The sequence below is a fragment of the Anabrus simplex genome, chromosome 3 (assembly GCF_040414725.1).
Source record: "Anabrus simplex isolate iqAnaSimp1 chromosome 3, ASM4041472v1, whole genome shotgun sequence".
Taxonomy (NCBI): Eukaryota; Metazoa; Arthropoda; class Insecta; order Orthoptera; family Tettigoniidae; genus Anabrus; species Anabrus simplex.
The window spans coordinates 223,421,661-223,442,547 of NC_090267.1; the positions used below are offsets into that span (position 1 = coordinate 223,421,661).

Genomic DNA, 20,887 nt, shown 5'->3' on the forward strand with positions numbered 1-20,887 from the left:
CTGTTAACGCAGTATGTTTCTGAAGGAGAAATGTTCTCCCTGCTTTGTACCAATGATATTTATTCACTCGAAAAACAAAATCTGCATGCAACATTTAAAAACAGCCCCTTCCCTCCCCCCACCACAAGCTATCAAAACAAAACATTTCTAAATACAATGTCATGCTTGTAGAAACACCTAACAATTACAATGTGAGGTTTGACACAAAAAGTTGTAAATACTAACATTTCTTGAATACCAATTTAATTTCCAAAGCACAACTCTGCTGACAAGACAGTTATAATATTAAAATAACATTTCACTAACATACTTCATGGCAAATTTTATGGATATATTTGTAACGAGTTCATAACCACTTTACAGTTCTATTCCTTAATTTGCATAGTAAGCAAAAACTTTGCTTTTATAAAGAATAACCAAGCAGTTTCATTATCTTAGCATATTAGAAGAAAAGCTAACAGAATATAAAATGACACTGAACAAATTCCACGAGTATACTGAATGAAACCATCAGTTACTTCAACTAATTTAAGCTAGTATATATATATAATATATATATATTTATTGCTGAAATTTATTTATTAAAAGAAAATGGCACTTGAACATGCTATACTATTACAAATCTAACTTGACAACCTTGGCCTGGATGGACGAAAACACTCACATTCATAAACTCTACGTTTAAAACCTAGTCAGCATTTAGTGATTCTCAACTAATTTCTGAATGATGGTTACAAGAAAACTGCAGATCTTACAAGGGTATGTATACAACATTCAAGTAAAGCACTACAACCTCCTTTAATCTCTAAACGGCTTATCTGCTTAATTACTTTGTTCAAACAATAATCTTCAATTCTGCTAAAGTAAATATCATAAGTCACGTGAATATAATTATAAAATACCCCAAACTGAAATATATTCAAAAGAAAGAGACATGAATGTCATGTAGAAACTACCTGTAGAACATTCAAATAGCACAAACAATCACACTTAACTGGCGTAACTTAACTTCGTCAAGAGCACTATACCAATTATATCAGTCCATCTTTAGTAGAACAAGTTTTACCTACGTTAACTTTACAAGAACTGAGTTTATTGAAAGCATGATTGAAACTGCGTTATTGGTAGCTACCTAATATTCAACATTTTATCCACAACAAAGCCTGAACTTTTTAAACCATGTAGTGCTTTGAATACACTACAAATGAAGAACCAGTTTGGTTGATCATCCACTCCTGTTTCATTAGCACAACTACACTTTAAATATTCTGGAATGTCCTGTGCTAGCTGTACAATAATGAATTCAACTATTACATTTATTCAGTTCAGCAGCAGTTTGTTTATATAACGAAGCAACAAACTGAAACTGTATATCAAATAAGTGCTCGAAGTAAGCAAACACCACACTCGGCACAATAGAAGCAATTTACCCTTACAGCAAAGCGTTAATTATAAACATTGCATAAAGGTGCATCATTCAGAAATATAGCAAATATAACCTATAACTAATATCATAGATCATGACACATTAGAGGGCTTCTTTACTTAGCCAAGCTACAACTGAAGTGCTGGTATAAAACAAAGTCAGTTCTAGAATAGAAACCAGCAAATGTGTAAAATAAATCCTATAATGTAATGTACACATACATGTTTAGTCTTATTACCAAAGTTCACCATCCTTCTCCTTTGCAGGGACTTCTATGATGCGAGGTTTGTCGATTATCCGTGCAGTGCGATTTCCCTTTTCTACAATACCAATAATCCATGCCTGATATCCTTCCTGCTTCTCTATATCCTTGCAATAAGCTGCAGCCTGCTCTCTAGGTAAGCAAATAAGCAAGCCACCAGACGTTTCGGGAGAATGTCCCTGAAGTAACTGGAACATATTACCACAAGCTTTAGCGACAGCTGCCATTTTAGCAATGACAGGCAAATTGTGAATCACAAATGATACTTCATTTTTCTGATGTCGAGCCAAATTTTGAGCATGTCCCAATAAACCAAAACCTGTAACATCAGTAGCCCCATGAGCATTATACTTGTGCATTAAGCGTGCAGCTATTCTGTTCAACCTTGCCATGGAATCCATCGACCGCTGATATGCCTTTCGAACATCATCTTCAGACACAACCAATTTAATTCTATTCCAGCGCTCAGGTTGTTCAAGCCACTGGTGAGCATTGACAGCGACCTGAGTACCCAATGGTTTAGTAAGAACCAAGACATCACCCACTACAGCATTATCGGGCACAATGTATTCATTAGGTTGGCAAACTGTTGAAGCAACACCTCCAATGGTACACCAAGGATTAACCACAGTTTGCCCTCCTGTCACCGTGGTACCAGCCTCCCACGCTGAATCTTTGAATCCTCTCATAATCAGTGGCACAACTACATCCCTCTCTTTCTCTGTCATCTTCGTAGAAACACCCAAAAGCATTAACATGTTATCACATTCTGTAACACCCATAGCATACAAGTCACTTAGCACATTTGCACAAGCTATTTTACCCATCATGTAAGGGTCATCCACGATAGGATAAAAGAAGTCGGTAGTTTGAACTAAACAAAGACCGCCATGCCGCAGTGGTGTCACGGAGGAATCCATTCCGATACCAATTCGAGGAATATGCATATGCATGAAATGAGCATGTTCATCCTGTGCATTGTTATCATCTTGCTGAAGTCCCTCAAGGAGTTTCCAGAGAACCTCCTGAGGGGCTTTACACCCTCATCCTTTTAAGTCAGCAAAACGCGTGAGTCGGAAAGTAGCGTCCAACTCATGTGCTACAGGATCGAACGGCCTTCTCAACGCAAATGCATTTGGATTACCTCCTAACTCCAGCTGGGCAACAGACAAAGCCTCTTGTGAAACTGTTGTTGCTTGAAGCTCAGCCATGGTGAATTGATACGAAGAAAAATTCGTCAAAATGATAAAGACACTTCCAAACTAACACAGACGCTCAATGCTTCCAACCTCTCAGCAGCACACAAAATGGCGATCTATTGTTCCAAGCGCTTGTTCGGCGGGATTATAAGGGAGTGTTCTATTTCGCTTGCTGGCAACGAACGATCCCAGCAGTACAAGGCGGCTATAATCAAGGAAGCTGTGAGTAGCTTCCTTTCTTGTCTTTCCTTACAAGTAATTGCACTAGAACAAAAGGAAACGATGTATTAATTTACTTAAATAACTAAATATTAATTTTGTTTGAATAATTTCAATTTATATTACACTATTTCTGCCCATATTTGCAATAAAGTAATTCAATTCTATCACGGTCCCCTGTATAATTTCTGATTAAAGGCAAGTACAGTACTGCACGCCACAAAATCTTTGGATGCATGAAATACTACGTATAGGAATAACAGCAAACGTCAGGAAAATTATCATTGAGTAGATTCCGAAGGGAAATGGTTAAGGATATTCCGATCCTATAATGAATTAGTTTCATTTTACAGTTATTGAAAACACTGCGAGGAAAAGGAATTGGAACTTAAGCGTATGCTGATAATGTTAAAGATATTCTACTGACGGAAAAATAACATTCCACGGGGTAAATGCATTTTTACATGGTAAGGAATGATAGATTTTATTTGCAGTATTTATATGAAAACTAATGTTTGAAGTATATTCAGTTGTAACGAATTTAAATTTAAAGTTGATGAAGTTCCCAGGTCCTCTTCAGTGTTTTAGTCTTATTTTAAAAAGTTTTCCGAAGAGTAGCTCCAGAATTATATCCTCGATGGATCAGGAACTACGGTCACGGACTGAGACATTCACTTGGAATTTAAAAGAAATCAAATGTGAATTGTAAAAATTGTGGAGTAAACTGTAAGAACTATAGAATGGGATGCCTAGAATTATTATTATTATTATTATTATTATTATTATTATTATTATTATTATTATTATTATTATTATTATTATTATTATTATTATTATTTCAACAAGAATTGGAGGAGAGGCCTACAGCATAAATTTTTGCAAGAAGAAAGAAATAGGGTATAACTTATAGTCTACCATGAGAGCTTGCCTACAAAATCAAGGCACTTTTTCTATCTGCTTGCTGAGCAGAGCGGCTCTGACAGTACAGCGCTGCCTTTTAAGTACCTGTTAGCGGGTTCGATCCTGGGTCAGCCCTGTGGTATATGAAGCTGCTAGAATACGTCGGCGTTGAGTCGATAGATTTTACTAGCATGGAAAAGAATTTCTCAAAGAAAAAATTTTGGCAACCCGGCGTCTCTGAAAACCTTAAAAGTAATTGATAGACCGTAAAACATACATAGACCTACATAAGGACGTACCCGGGATCTGTATGGGGGAGAGGGGGAATTTTTTGAAAATATATTTTTATTAGCCATCATGAGAAAATATTAAATATTGAGAGGGCTAATTGTAAACTCACATGGTTATGTGAAAAGTATACTGAAAGCCAAAAATGAGACAAATGGAGGATCAAGAGGTATTTATTCATAAACTTCTAAGATCCATGGAATCTATGCAATCTACTATAGATCATATGTAGCAATACCGGTATACCGGTATGGAAACTTTACTTACAGAAAAATTCAAGAAATAATAGCGTTAGAAATGGACAAAATCACCCGCCCCTCAGGACAAACAGACATTGCCAATTACCTACAAGAAATTGGATGCCCCGAGAATACAGGAAAACCATAAGCAGATGCCGAGAAGAATATTGTCAGAGCCACCAGCTGCAACTACCCGTAGGAGTTCCTTAACTATCAGCAATCCGGGATAACCTCAAATGCTGACACAATCGCACCACAAACTTTGGTGACAGAAACAGAAGATACAGGTATCCAATCTGTTGAAAGGGATGCTCAGCAGCCCACAGCTATGGGACTTAAGCGTAGACAAAACAGTCAATATCCAGAACAAGAATTGCAATAAAAAGTCAGAAGTTCACCAGACTTCCAAAGAGTTACTGCGGCAGTCGGCGTAGTAAGAGAGGAGGATATAGAAGAGGTAGTTGTACAACCCGGTGAAGGGGTAGCCCATTGGGACAAAGTCATATACGCACATATGGACAATACAATCAACATACAGTCCATCAGTTGCAATCAAGACTCAGAAGACCACCAGATGCCCAAAAAGGTACTGCAACAGTTGGAGCACTGAGAGCAGCAAAAAGGAAATGTATGGTTATATGTGGGTCACCTTAGCAGCGAAACAACTGTGGCTGACATCAATATCTAAAGGAGAATGGTATTGATGAAGTCACCGAATATACCATGTTGACCACCCAAGGATCAAACAAAGCCTTTAAGATAGGAATTCCCATCAGGTTTAAGGAGAGAATATTCAGCCCTTATTTTTGGCCAGAAGATGTGACTTTTCGCTCCTTTCGTATCCAAGATAACAATTAAGTAAAAGGTTCCACCTGATCGATACTTTTTTATTATTTAGCCTTTGGCTAAATTTTATGTCATAAAAAACTTACAGCACATGTTTCGATTGCTTAGCAATCATCATCAGCTGTTTCGCTTAAAGCTTAGGTGAAAAAGCATAAAACATTTCAAAATTAAAATGTGTTAGTAAGGGACGCTTTCGAATCCAACAGCAGTGAAATTACATGCCTCCTGTGGAACATCAAAGGCCTTAAGTCACTTATGCGCACTCCTGAGATATCCGTATTAGTTCAAGATTTAATCCTTATGACTGAAATTTTCCTCCTGAAACCAGCCAACATTAAGGGCTATTATTCGGTTCACTCAATGTCAATGATAGGACATCAAGGCAGACTGTCAGGAGGAGTATCCTGCTTCTACAAGCTGTCTATGGGTCAAATAGGAAGTGAATACACAAATTTCAACATCGTGATTGTCACTTTTAAACACTTTGCTGTAATTGGAATGTATATAAGACCCAATGTTTCTGCAGAAGTTGTCATAGAAACCATTTTTCATGCTTTACAAAAAGTGAGTAACAACATGCCAATACTACTAACAGGTGAATTTATTGCCATCTGGACAAACCCGACAGTAAGGCTCTAGCTGTTTTTGAAGCCCTTGATGAAGAAGGATTTTCCCTGGTCAACCGAGAACAACTCCCAACATACGTAGCTTACTTAATAGCTTACTTAATATTATACAGAGGCAATGAATTTCATATACTACAACAGAAACACATTTGGTTAGTGATCAGAAAGCACATTCCAATACATACTAGTTTCAAAATAGATGACTTGGAAATCATTGACATTAAGCAACAATGGGCCCCACGACACATCAACACAGTATTATTGGAAGAGTCACTAGACAAAAATGCAATAACCTCATATCTATCTAGAGGGAATATAGATAGGGCCTTAGACCTACTAGAAAATACCTTACTTAACTCAGCTGGAAGGATGCGTCCGAAAAGAATAAGCAAGCCCTGGTTTGACAAGGATTGTTACACCCGAAGGAAAGTAGCCTTGGAGAAACTCTACAGATGGAGAGAACACAAACAGAAATAACACTGGAAGAATATTGAGAAGAAAGGAGGAAATACAAGGAAATAATCAGAAAGAAGCAACAAGACTTCATTGTAAAGCAAGAGCTGGAGACAATAGCAGTCACAGAATCAAAACCGTATAGAATACTTGAACCCTAGAACGAAAGTGATTCCCACTATACCGATGAAAATATGGGAGGAGCATTTTCAAGTATATATCAAAGGACCCAAATGACCGACATACAGACTTGAACCACATATCAGGATCCACTCGTGCCAATCACAGTGGAAGAAGTATGGAATGCATTTCAAAGATGTAAACAAGGAAAAGCACCAGGTCCAGACAACCTCACAAATGAGCTTCTAAAAGAATCTATTTCTCTAACTGTAGTTATATGGACAGCAATATTCAATGAATGCATCGTACAGAGGTAAATCCCCAGGAGGTGGAGGGAACCTACTATCCAGGTGCTATATAAAGGAAAAGGGCCAAAGGACTCGCCAGATTCTTATCGTGGGATAGCCCTCTACCACAAGCCATGATGTACATATCAGAAGAACAATATGGACTTACTGCCGGTAGATCAACAATCCAAGCAATTGAGAGGGTACTTGGCATCATATGGGATGCTACAAGCGTAACTGGTGGCTTCGTTTATGCAGTCTACGTGGATTATACTAAAACGTCCGATGGAGTTAACAGAACAATTCTAATTAGGAAACTATCTGATATCTTAGGACCTGGGAATCCACTATTGCAATTATTGGAAGATATACTAAGTTTTAACTGGCTTACGGTTAGCGATAAAGTAGGCCAGTCTGGACTTATAACCCAAACTAATGGCGTAGTCCAAGGGGACCCTCTCAGCCCAATGCTTTTTAATCTGTTGACCCATGATGTCATCAGTGAGGTGTCCGACTCGTTGGCTGAACGGTCAGCGTACTGGCCTTCGGTTCAGAGAGTCCCGGGTTCGATTCCTGGCCGGGTCGGGGATTTTAACCTTAATTGGTTAATTCCAATGGCACGGGGGATGGGTGTATGTGATGTCTTCATCATCATTTCATCCTCATCACGACGCGCAGGTCGCCTACAGGTGTCAAATAGAAAGACCTGCACCTGGCGAGCCAAACCCGTCCTGGGATATCCCGGCACTAAAAGCCATACGACATTTCATTTTTTCATCAGTGAGGTGGTCTCAGAAGATATTGCAATGTTCCTGTACACTGATGACATGATATTGCTATCAAAAAACAGAAAATCCCTGCAGCAAGGACTCAATAAGCTACACGAATGGTCTCTGAGAAACGATCTAGTGATAAATACCAGCAAAACAAAAGTTATGAAATTTAGGTGAGGAGGAAATATATCCACAGAAGATGTCTTCAAATGCGGCAATAACAAACTAGAGCTGGTAAACTCGTATCGTTATTTAGGCTTATCCTTGCAAGTAACCGGGAAGATATTTATTAATCACATAGAGGAACGATGGACTACAGCGATCAAATCCATATTTGATATAAAGACCATTGAGAAACTATCAGTAAGGACAGCCCTCATTCTCTTCAACATTAAGATAGCACCAATAGCTTGCTATGCTATCAGCAAAATATGGATGCACCTCACTATGGCCAACCTTAGGAGACTGGAAGCTGTGAAAGCTACCTACTTGAAAAGAGCATTACGGCTACACAGAACAGTTCGGACACGGTTAGTGTATAAACTGGTAGACACGGACTTTTTCATTAGGGTGATAATGATAAGTAATAATCTAGAATCCACTCCAGCATATGAGGCCCATATCAAACAAAGACAGCAAAAGCTTGCAGCAATAGATCCAGAATTCTACAAAACACCTGCAATGAACACAGATGAATGGAAAGAGCCCAACTTTGAACTCCGACATGTCTTCGCGCGAACTGCAGCGCAAGGCTTTCACCACAGAATCTGTCACCAACAAGGTTACCATCATGCTTCAACCCAGTGTTCCTGTACGCTCTGCAGCTTGCATTGTCCACAGTACCACTTGATTGATTGCAAGGAGAGGATATATTCCCTGAACTTCTAAGCAAATGATAAAAACTTTCAAGGGACCTTGTAATCATTCTTAGTTAAAAGTACACAGTGTGTTTAATAAATCTATATTAGCAATTATTATTATTTTTTTATTTTTTTCCCCTCACAATGTTTTACACAACTGAGGAGCATGCTTGAAATTATTTAGCTGATGATTTTGCTTTCTTCTCTTCCCAAAATCTCTTCTCACTGAAATTCTTCTCACGTTCTTCTGTCCAAGTTTCATTAGTTCTAGCTTTTGGCTCTGTGAAACAATGATTAATAACCAGTGTTCTGAAAGCAGATTGATTCTTCACAGTTTCCTGATTGATGTTGATTTCCTGAAGATCTGGTTCTATTTCATTTAGCCAGTTGTTCTTGACTTTCAGCACAAGGGCAAGATTTAGAATTCTTTTGGTCAGTCTATCATTGTTCATTCTGAGAATGTGATTATTATTATTCTTTCTTTCTTTCTTTCTTTCTTTCTTTCTTTCTTTCTTTCTTTCTTTCTTTCTTTCTTTCTTTCTTCGTTATGCCCATTCAAAGAGCGCATTTGAACTTGTTCATTAGCCTGATGGTTTTTGCCTTCTTATCCTCCCAAAATCTCTTCATAAATGCACTGTGTTGCATCTTGCATTCGGTGAACCACTTCCTACCAATTTTCTTTTTAGATTTATCCATGAATTTGTGCTTGGCTACTATTATGCTAAAAGCTCCATGATGATCTGTGATGTCGCCCATGATGTTCATTTCTTGGAGGTCGGCGTTAGTTTCTTCTAGCCAGTTTATTTTCACCTTCTTTGAGTTCATTACTTTAAATAATCTTTTGGTGAGTCTGTTGCTGTCCATTCTACAGATATGGCCATAGAATTTCAGGCATCTCTTGCATACGGCATCAGTGAACCTGTCAGTAAATGAGTAGAGTCCGCTGTTCTCCTCTTAATCCACATTCCATTTTCTCTCATGGGACCAAAAATTTTCCAGAGAATTTTCTTATCTTGTTTTTCAATTTCTATAATTTTAGAGTGACCTTCAAGGGATACAGTTTCTGAGGGTATAAAGCTTTCGGCAAAACAACTGTTTTTGTAATGTTATAATTTTGCATTATGCAATATGACTCTCTTGTTGTAGTAATTCCACATTAGTCTGTACACCTTGGCTCTTTCTATGTTTGCCCTACTGTCTAGACCCAATGGTAGTATGATTTCTCCAAGGTATTTGAAGGAAGACACCTGTGAAATTGCATCGTTTTTTATCTCTAGAGGAGTTTCTTTGCTATGTTGATATAGATTTTCCATGAACTGGGTTTTTTCGTACAATATCTGGAGGCCTGCCTTTGATGCTATATTGTGTAATCTCTGTACAGAATATCTGGTTTAATCTGTGGTCTTAGTAATGATTGCTAGGTCATCAGCAAAGGCTAAACATTTCACCTTGACTTTGCTTCCCAAGTTTCCGATGCTCACACCTTTGACATCCCTTTCCCATTCTCTAATAACTTTGTCTACAACTTAAACAGAATAGGGGAGATGCAGTCACCTTGATGAACACCCATACATATTTCTAAAGGCTCAGAAATTTCCCCAAGGAATTTCACTCCAGAAGTCGTATTCATGAAAGTTTGCTGGATTAGTTCTCTGGTCCTCCTGTCCACTCTGAGTTTTCTTGTTTTTCAATTTCTATAATTTTAGAGTGACCTTCAAGGGATACAGTTTCTGAGGGTATAAAGCTTTCGGCAAAACAACTGTTTTTGTAATGTTATAATTTTGCATTATGCAATATGACTCTCTTGTTGTAGTAATTCCACATTAGTCTGTACACCTTGGCTCTTTCTATGTTTGCCCTACTGTCTAGACCCGTCTAGGCCTAGAACCATGGGAAATTGTTGATAAAACTGAGGTAATTGAAGGAATAGGTGACCATAAGGCTGTAATAATGGATGTAGGACTGGTACCAAAAAGGCTTAATAAGAGGGTCACACAAGACAAGAAATTATACAGAAAAACTAAAGTTGATGAATTTGGGACTTACCTTAAATCACAATTCAGTTGTTGGATAAGTGAAGGGAGTAATGTGGATACACTTTGGGCTAAATTTAAAGGAATCATTTAGGAAGGAGAGAAGAGATTTGTACCTATTAAGAAGGGTAAAATGACCTCAGACCCTGTTTATTACACAAGGGAAATAAGAAAATTAAAAAGAAAATGTAGAATAGTAAACAGGAAAATCAAAGAGGATAGGGAGAATAGAGAAACTAAAAAACAGCTAATGAGGGAACTGAATACAGTGAAAAAGGAAGCAAAAGAGAATTATATGAATGGCATTCTTCAAGAGGGTAATGACCACAAAGGGAAATGGAAAAAGCTGTATTCATATATCAGGAATCAAAAAGGACAAGGAATCCAAATTCCTACAATGGTGGGAGAAGGGGGTGAACACTATTTAACAGATACTGTGAAAGCAAACCTCTTCAGTAGGGAATTCAGAGATTCAGTAGAAGATTGTCAGGACTTGGAAACCATAACAGAAGATAGAGAGGGAGAGACACACAGGGAAACAAGAAGCTTCTCATTCACAAATGAAGATATTTGCAGAGAAATCCAACTGCTTCAGCAAGGAAAAGCAGCAGGAAGTGATCAAATTACTTGGGGAGGTATTAAAGACAATGGGGTGGTATATAGTGCCTTATTATTTAAAATTTCTCTTTGACTATGTCATAAATAATAGTGTAATACCAAAGGAATGGAAGGAATCTATAATAATACCAATTTATAAAGGAAAGGGTGATAAAAGGAAACCAGAGAACTACAGACCAATCAGCCTGACCAGTATAGTTTGTAAAATACTGGAGAGTTTAATATCAAAGTACATCAGAGGGATATGTGATGATAAAAATTAGTTCATGAGGAGCCAGTATGGATTTAGAAAGAAATTTTCTTGTGAGGCACAACTGGTGGGATTTCAGCAGGACATATCAGATCAGTTGGATTCAGGAGGCCAGTTAGTTTGCATAGCCATAGATCTTTCCAAAGCCTTTGATAGAGTGGAACATGGAATATTATTAAAGAAATTGGAGGGAATAGGATTGGACGTAAGGATTATACGTTGGATAAGAACATTTCTAAATTCAAGGGTTCAGAAAGTCAAAGTAGGAAATAATATATCACTGGAAGAGAAAGTTTGGAAGGGAATTGCACAGGGTAGGATAATCGGTCCGTTATTTTTCTTAATATACGCAAATGATTTAGGGAACAATATAACATCGAAAATAAGATTGTATGCAGATGACATAATTGTTTATAGGGAAATAAATAACATTGAGGATTGCTCAGAATTACAAAGGGACCTTGAGAGTATCCAAGAATGGGTTGAAGAAAATAATATGAAGATTAATGGAGGCAAATCAACTGTTACAACATTTACAAACAGGAGCTTTAAAACTGAATTTGAATATACTTTGGATGAGGTAGTTATCCCTAAAGATGGCAAGTGCAAATACTTAGGTGTGAGATTTGAAAGTAATTTGCACTGGAAGGGTCATGTTGATGACATTGTTGGGAAAGCATACAGATCGTTACATGTCATAATGAGGCTACTTAAAGGATGCAACAAAGAATTAAAAGAAAAAAGTTACTTAAGTATGGTTCGTCCATTATTGGAATATGCAAACAGTGTTTGGGATCCTCACCAAGAATACCTAATAAAAGAACTAGATGGTGTGCAGAGGAAAGCAGCAAGGTTTGTAACAGGGGATTTCAGGAGAAAGAGTAGTGTATCAGAAATGTTAAAGGAACTTGGTTGGGAAACTTTAAGTAAGAGAAGGGAGAAAACTAGACTTATAGGATTATATAGAGCCTATACAGGAGAAGAAGCATGGAGAGATATCCGTGAAAGGCTTCAGTTGGAAAATAATTATATTGGTAGAACTGACCACAAGTACAAAATTAGAAGGAATTTTAGCAGAAGCGATTGGGGTAAATTTTCATTCATTGGGAAGGGCGTGAAGGAGAGGAACAGTTTACCAGGGGTAGTGTTTGATCCTTTTCCAAAATCTGTACAGATATTCAAGAAGAGAATAAACAACAACAGAGAAAATAAATGAAATGTTAGAGGGCATTCGACCAGTGCAGGATATTGTAAATAAAAAATGTGTGTGATTAAATTAATTCCATCCCCTTGTCTATGGAGTTTGGACAGCCCAAGTAGGGGACTGCCTGGAGGGGTGAAGTACAGTGGGGACTTCGAGGGCCCTGGGACTGCTATGGTAGCTGTGAAGGCCCTTCAGAAACTCTGAAAAGTGGTGGCAAAAGGGGCTCTGGTTAAGACGCAGCAGGTCGTTATGCTACTTAGGTTCCAAAATGATAAAATATAAATATGTAAATAAATTCAATGTTAATTTTAATCTTATACCAGTTGTATATTATTATTAGAAGTAATTTCACATACTGTATATGAGTTGTCTATGTTTGTAAGATATTATATAAGTAGAATTTTGTAAACAATATAAATTTATTAAGGATGATTATTAGCGTAAATTGTATAATATTGTATTCTAGGAAAATTTTCTTCATCTCTTGTTAATTTAAAATTTAGTGCTTGTCAATAATGTATTTTAGTGTACCATTTGCCACCGAGGTAGACACCTCATTTGCAAATAAAGAGATTTTGATTTTGATTTGATTTGGTAGTATGATTTCTCCAAGGTATTTGAAGGAGGACACCTGTGAAATTGTGCTATTTTTGATCTCTAGAGGAGTTTCTTTGCTATGTTGATATAGATTTTCCATGAACTGGGTTTTCTCGTTCAATATCTGAAGGCCTGCCTTTGATGCTATATTGTGTAATCTCTGTACGGAATATCTGGTTTAATCTGTGGTCTTAGTAATGATTGCTAGGTCATCAGCAAAGGCTAAACATTTCACCTTGAATTTGATTCCCAAGTTTCCGATGCTCACACCTTTGACATCCCTTTCCCATTCTCTAATAACTTTGTCTAGAACTTAAACAGAATAGGGGAGATGCAGTCACCTTGATGAACACCCATACATATTTCTAAAGGCTCAGAAATTTCCCCAAGGAATTTCACTCTAGAAGTCGTATCCATGAGAGTTTGCTGGATTAGTTCTCTGGTCCTCCTGTCCACTCTGAGTTCTTCTAGAGTATCAAAAAATGGTCTGTTGATCCACAGAATCATACACCTTCTTAAAGTCCACAAAAGTAACGATTATGCTGGTAGTTTGACGGATCCTTAATATAGTCTTCAAATTCCATATTTGTTCAGCACATGATCGACCTTTCCTGAAACCCATTTGGTACTCACCGATCAGGTGATCTGTCTGTTTTTCTAAACGGTTTAAGAGAGCTTTAGAAAGAATTTTGTATGTGAACGGTAGTAAGGATATGCCTCTGTAGTTGTTTGGATCTTCCTTGTCGCCTTTTTTGTGCAATGGGTGTATTGATGTGCACTTCCAATCCTGCGGGATCGTTTCATTTTCCCAGATTTCTACTAGGATTGCATGAATTCTACTAGGATTGCATGAATTCTACTTACGAGGTCATCTCCTACTTTCCACATCTCCACGGTGATGCCGTCCTCTCCAGGGGCTTTATTATTTTTAAGCGATCGGATGATCTCTGCTGTTTCCTGCATTGTCGGGGGTTATGAATCAGGGTTCAGCATGGGCTTTTCGAAGTTCACTTTTTCATTTGGGGGATCACAGTTGAAGAGGTCTCGGGAATAGTCAGCTAGAATTGCGCAGTTCTCTTTGGTGCTCATTTCTAATGTTCCATCTGCTCAGTGGTTGATAACTGGATAAATTCTCATGGAAGGTTTTCTAGAAATTTCTAGGGTTGTTTTTGAGGAATTCTTGCTCGATTTCTATGAGTCTGTTTTTTGTCATACGCTCGTTTCTCCTGGCGGATTATTTTTGAGGTAATTTTCTGCACCGTTAAGAAGGCCTCACATTTTTCAGTTGTTTGATGTGCATTCCACTGATTCCACGCTTTCATCCGATCATCAATGGCTTTATCACAGGTCGTGTTCCACCATCTATGTTTTCGTTTCCTCGGAGGCCATCCTAACTTCAGGTCTGATGTTTGAAGTGTTTTACATAGGTCTGGCCACCTTTGGGATCTTGCTCTCGCATGTCTTGTAAGAAAGTGCTGATGTTCTGTTTAAGGCGTTCTGGGTCAACTCTTTGAGATCTATTGTGTTTAGGTCTCTATCGGTTGGGTTGGAATCTCACTTTGATTTGTGTTAGATGGTGGTCTGAGTCTACAACTCTCCTCCATACTCTGACATTTTGGATCTCGTACAGATTTTTTCTGGAGATTTCAACCTGATCAATCTAGAATTCCCCTAATGAAATCAATATCATCTATAACCCACAGGAAAGTAACTCGCCATGTTTTATGTTCGATCTAGAAAATATCCTAAATAGTAGTTCAGGACATACTTCAATAAAACTTGAAAATACAAATATAGACTTACTCTCAACATTCAGAAACTGAACTTTGTATGACAATTTAATAACAAATTATGGCTATATAACATGTAATAATAAATACCCAGCTAGAGTATAGAAAACAACCTCCACATTAATTGATCACATACTGGTCACAAACAGTAGTCAAAAATGTAATGTATTCAATATAACAAATAACTTAAGTGATCACTACTTACTGGTATGTGAAATTTCTAGTGAAAAATCAGTTTCAGAAGTATCAATAATCAAAGATAGTAGCAAGCAATTTGTAAATTATAACAAAATAAATCAGCATATCCTACAAAATAAATTTAACTGTGAGGAAATGGACATAAACACCTATTATAATAAATTTATTGAGTATATTAGCAAGGGAATAGAAACCAGCTTAATTTCAATAAAAAGAAAGAATCCCAAAGACATTCCCTTAAAATCTTTGGTTACCCAAGAATTACTAACACTTATTCACATCAGAAACTCACTATTTTCAATAACTAAAGTAAAACTTCCCTCTGCAAACACCTGACCTTGAAAAGACGTTAGTTTTGTTTACTGAATTGGAGTTATGTTCCATTTCCACATCCCTATTATTGGTTCAAAAGGAAATCTTAGTATTATGTTTCTTGAAGATGTTAGTAATGATGTAGACGTCTTCATTGAAAGTGAAGGTGGAATACATGGCAGGCCTTAGATTTTGCTTGAAAATGGGAAACCACGGAAAACCATCTTCAGGGCTGCCAACAGTGGGGCTCGAACTCACTATCTACCGATTACTTGATACTAGCCGCACTTAAGCGACTGCAGCTATCGAGCTCGGTACATGAATTGTATCAGTGTGTGTATATTGTTGTATTTTTTTTTTTTTTTTTTGTCCCCTTGCTCAGTTTATGTGATAGGCTGATGATGACACTAAAAAATGTGTCAAAACCGGTACCACAATAAACATGTTCTAACATAATCCTGTGCAACAGAATTGTATTGTATTGAAGGTGGAACCCTTAAGTTCAATTTACCTTTGTGATTCTCAGTTCAATACGGAACACCTATGAAATTTTAACTTTGAAATGTAAGAGGTAAAGTGATGAGTGTTATCCAGGACCTCATGCAAAGATCACTTAACCTTGTAGAGAACTGGTGTTGGGAAGAACAACTCACAGTCAACCCGAGCAAGATAACACTGGTCCCTTTCACAAGAAGGAAGAAATTAGAGGGTATGAGAACACTGAAGCTCTTTGAGGAAGAAATCTATATGGAAGAACAGGTGTTACACTTAGGTGTAATATTAGACAAGAAGTTAACCTGGAATCCACATGTAGAAAGAAACATACCAAGCTCGATAGCTGCAGTCGCTTAAATGCGGCCAGTATCCAGTATTCGGGAGATAGTAGGTTCGAACCCCACTGTCGGCAGCCCTGAAAATGGTTTTCCGTGGTTTCCCATTTTCACACCAGGCAAATGTTGGGGCTGTACCTTAATTAAGGCCACGGCCGCTTCCTTCCCTTTCCTAGCCCTTTCCCATCCCATCATCGCCATAAGACCTATCTGTGTCGGTGCGACGTAAAGCAACTAGCAAAAAAAAAAGAAAGAAACATAACCCAGGCTAAGAACCTATTGTATGCATGCAAGAGGGCAGTCGTGACAACATGGGGTCTAAAGCCGGCAGTGGTAATGTGGATATATACAATGATTATTAGACCACTGATGACCTATGCAGCAATCATTTGGTGGATGAAAGCAAGTCAAGGAAAGTCAGTAGCAGACTAAATAGCCTTCAGAGACTGGCATGCATAGCCATAACTGGGGCAATGAAAACTATGCTGACAGAAGCCTTGAACACTCTACTAGATCTCCCTCCATTAAGTAATTTTATAGAGGGACAGGCTAGAATGAGCTCATATCGGTTGGAGCAAAATGGATGCTGGAAGGCTCAAAGGCCCAATCTTGGTCACTGTAAAATTAACAGAGTAATAACAAGGGAAGTTTTACACATGCCAACTGATTATATGATTCCAAAGTACAAGTATCTTTGAGAAACCATTTGAGACCCAGATAACTAAGGACGACTGGGACATTAACAAATGGAAAACTGATAGGGAAGATATTGTGTGGTGGACAGATGGCTCAAGGACTGAGGAAGGAACAGGAGGAGGGATCCACGGGGAAAGACCTGAGAGATCAATCCAAATGAGCATAGGCAGACACACTACAGTATTCCAAAGCTGAGGTGTTAGCCATCATTACATGCCTTGAAGAAAACTTGAAAATGAACTACAGAGATAAGAACATTTTCATATTTACAGATAGCCAAGCAGCCATTAAGGCACTTGAAGCTCTCTGGGTGACATCCAAAATTGTTTGGTATTGTCATACACTTCTCCTGAAGCTCTCAGAGTACAATGTTGTTAAAATAATATTGGTACCTGGGCATGCAGGCATAGAAGGTAATGAAAAAGCAGATAAACTGGCAAGAAAATAGTCAGAAACACAAGTTGTGCGCCCAGAACCTGTATGTGGGATCCTTTATAGAGAAGCCCGTCTCTACATAAGCAAATGGGTACAAAAGAAACAAAAGGAAAATTGGAAAAATGCTCCAGTATGCAGGCTTGCAAAAGAACTAATAAAAAGCCCAAACAAGAAGCATACTAAGGAACTGTTGGCACTCAGCAGAGAAAATATAAGATGGGTAGTAGGAGTGCTGAATGGACACTGCCATCTTAAAGGGCAACTACATAGAATTGGAGTAATAAGACACAATAGCATGTAGGAAATGCAACGATGCAGAAGAATCAGCTGAACACATACTCTTTGAATGTGAGGCACTGGGAAGAATTAGAATCTCCACACTGGGATTACCTGGTGAAGAGAGAAGAAACATCCCGGAAGACCCAATAAGGTGGACCTGCAACTTTTTGAAGGGAGCAGGTATAACTAGATGGGGATGAAGGAAAACACATGGTAGCAAAAGATCTTTGAGGTCAATGCTCAAAGGAACTTTGTAAAGAGACCCTGTGAATAAAGAAAAAGAAGAAGAAGAAGAATAGGAAGAAGAAGAAGAAGAAGAAGAGGAAGAGGAAGAAGAAGAAGAAGAAGAAGAAGAAGAAGAAGAAGAAGAAGAAGAAGAAGAAGAAGAAGAAGAAGAAGAAGAAGAAGAAGAAGAAGAAGAAGAAAAATTATACCTATGCCAATGACTTGGTCTTAATGGCAGACTGTGCTGAAAGCCTGCAATCAAATATCTTGGAGCTTGAAAGTAGGTGGAGTAAAAGTGTAAATTAGCCTTTCCAAGACTAAAGTGATGTCAGTAGGGAAAAAACCTAAGAGAATTGAATACTTGTCCAACCCTTGTCCCGTTTCCCTACGGGGTCGGGTATGAGGTGAGATGAATTTGTCGTGGCGGTTTTTTATGACCGGATGCCCTTCCTGTTGTCAACCTCATCAGAGGAGTTAATGAGAGATGAAATGAATGACGTGATATATGATAGTAGGGAGAGGGTGAAACCCGGTGCCGGCACATAGCCTACTCCTGTCGAATAGCACCAAGGGGTCTGCTCAAGGCTTAACGTCCCCATCCGACGGACGAATCACCATCAACAGCGTCATATGCCCTCACTCCATATGAGCACTGCGGAGAGGTTTGGAATTTAATCCAGGCTTTTGGCACGCAATCTAGTGATTAGAAATTGTATACCACCACCTCCCCTACCCTGCCGGCCAACATTCTGATGGTGAAATTTTTTCGACCAACGGGACTCGAACCGGCTAACCTCGGTGTTAGACCGTTTTAGACTTCAGCGCCTTAACGATCATGGCCACCAGGCGGGCTAGAATTGAATGTCAGGTTGAAAATACAAAATTGGAACAGGTACTCTAGATTATTTCAAGAATTTATGATATGTATTCTCTCAGGTTGGCTGTATAGTAAGCAAAATTGAATCAAGGTACAACAAAGCTAGAACAGTGAGCTCGCAGTTGTGATTAACAGTATTTTGTAAGAAAGAAGTCAGCCCCTGGATGAAACTATCTTTACACCGGTCTGTTTTCAGACCTAATTTACTGTAAGAGAGTGAAAGTTGGGTGGGATCAGGATAACTTATTCATAAGTAGGAAGTAACAGACATAAAAGTAGCAAGAATTATTGCTGGTACAAACAGGTGGGAACAATGGCAGCAGGGTACTTGGAATAAGTAGATATATGCTTAAGTCAGGAATGAACTTGATGGATGAAGTGCTATGCATAAACTGGCTTTGGTGTCAGGGTCATGTGAGGAAAATGGAGGTTGGACTCTGTCATGGAGGGTAAAAGAAGTAGAGGGAGCCCAAGATGATGATGGTTACTGTATGCTCAGTTTCTATTAATTTAAAGATAAGAGGTATGGAGCCAAATGAGGCCACAGAGCTGGTTACAAACAGAGGATTATGGAGGCATTTAGTAAATTCACAGAGCCTTGCAGACTGGATGCTGAAAGGCATAATGGTCTATAATGAGGATGTTTGTATGTGTAAATGTGATTTAATTACTATTAATGAGACTATGGAGCAGATATGTGGAAAACTGGGAGTGAGATTTGTAGATTTTAATGGTTGAGTAGGTGTAGGGATCTGTGTTCTGATGGCCTTCACTTGAACCACATGGGTATGTAAGTTACAAGTTTGGGAGCTTGTTTAGAAGGGTTATAGGGAGGAACATTTAGAAAAACAGAGTTGACCGGGGAGCAGTGATGAGAGGATGACATAAAGTTAAAACTGTCATGGCATAGAAGTAAAGAAATTAATAGATATAAGTAATTTACCACATATTGTATGAAGAGTTGAATGATGACTGATAAGTGATATTATCGATGTGGAAAATTTCTCCCGGAACTGAAGTGTTTCTTTAAAAAAAAGAATCTTAAGAAGAATATACACAGTTCAAAAAAATTAGGGGAACATGTTTTTGAATGTATTTCATGCTCCACAAAACAATACCTCACACCCAGGTATATTACCAACTAAACCTTTATTCTTTACCATTGAAGTATACAAAAGATCATCAATGGATTCGCGTTCATTTCCAGAACACAAACGGAAATGTCCAAATAAGGGCAAAAAACAAAGTGATAACAGTCCTCCAGGGTGGATTTTTATCACAGTTGGAGAGCTTCAGTGTAGTGTATGTTCTCCATAAGCATTTATCACAGCTTGGCACCTACGTTATAAGTCGACGGAGGTCACGTTGCCCACGAACACTTCTGCCAAGCCTTTCTCACACATGCTCGGGGGAATTAAGGTTGGGACTCACTGCTGGCCATTCCATCTCTTGAATGTCCAGTTCTCGCAAGATAGCTCTGGTGATGTGTGCTACATGAGCCCTGGCATTGTTGTGCATGAGTACGAATTCAGGGCCAACACTCTATGCAGCAACCAACACATGCTGTAGCAGTATCTGCTTGATGTACCCTGCAGTGGTAAGATTACCATGGATGATGACAAGATCCGTACGGTCATCAGTACTGATGCTACCCCACACTATCACAGAACCTTGTCCGAATCGGTCGCCTTCCTGGACAACACTTGGAATGTACTGCTCACCACAGCGTCTCTATACAGGTTGACATCCTCATGCTGTGTCAGGGGAAATCTGGACTCGTCTGTGAACAACACAGGTCTCCATTGGCGAAGTTGCCAATTGACGTGGGTAAGGGCAAACAGAAAGCGAGGTGCGCGATGTTGCTGCATTAAGCAGGGCACTACAAGAGGACATCTGGGTCGTAAGGACCTCTTAACCTGTTCCTTACTGTCTGGTCAGCCACCGTGACTGCAGTGACCCTCCTGAGGTCTTGTTGCAGTTCTCTGGCAGTTGCTGAACAATGCCGCAATGCACAGATGGTCAGATATCAGTCATCCTGTGGCGTT

The 20,887-nt window shown here is 38.6% G+C and overlaps 2 protein-coding genes across 2 annotated transcripts in view; both read right to left on the reverse strand.

The window, feature by feature from the left end:
- Positions 1–226: 226 nt before the first annotated feature.
- Positions 227–3,023, reverse strand: LOC136866163 (inactive selenide, water dikinase-like protein). The gene has a single exon (XM_067142886.2). The coding sequence runs from the start codon at positions 2,897–2,899 to the stop codon at positions 1,661–1,663; it is 1,239 nt and encodes a 412-aa protein (XP_066998987.1). The 5' UTR covers positions 2,900–3,023; the 3' UTR covers positions 227–1,660.
- The window catches only part of 5PtaseI (inositol polyphosphate-5-phosphatase A), a 589,076-nt gene continuing 571,177 nt past the window's right edge, over positions 2,989–20,887 (reverse strand). Inside the window, exon 15 of the mRNA XM_067142880.2 lies at positions 2,989–3,151. Coding sequence (XP_066998981.1) covers positions 3,099–3,151 — 53 coding nt within the window. The 3' untranslated portion in view covers positions 2,989–3,098. The remainder of the gene's footprint in view (positions 3,152–20,887) is intronic.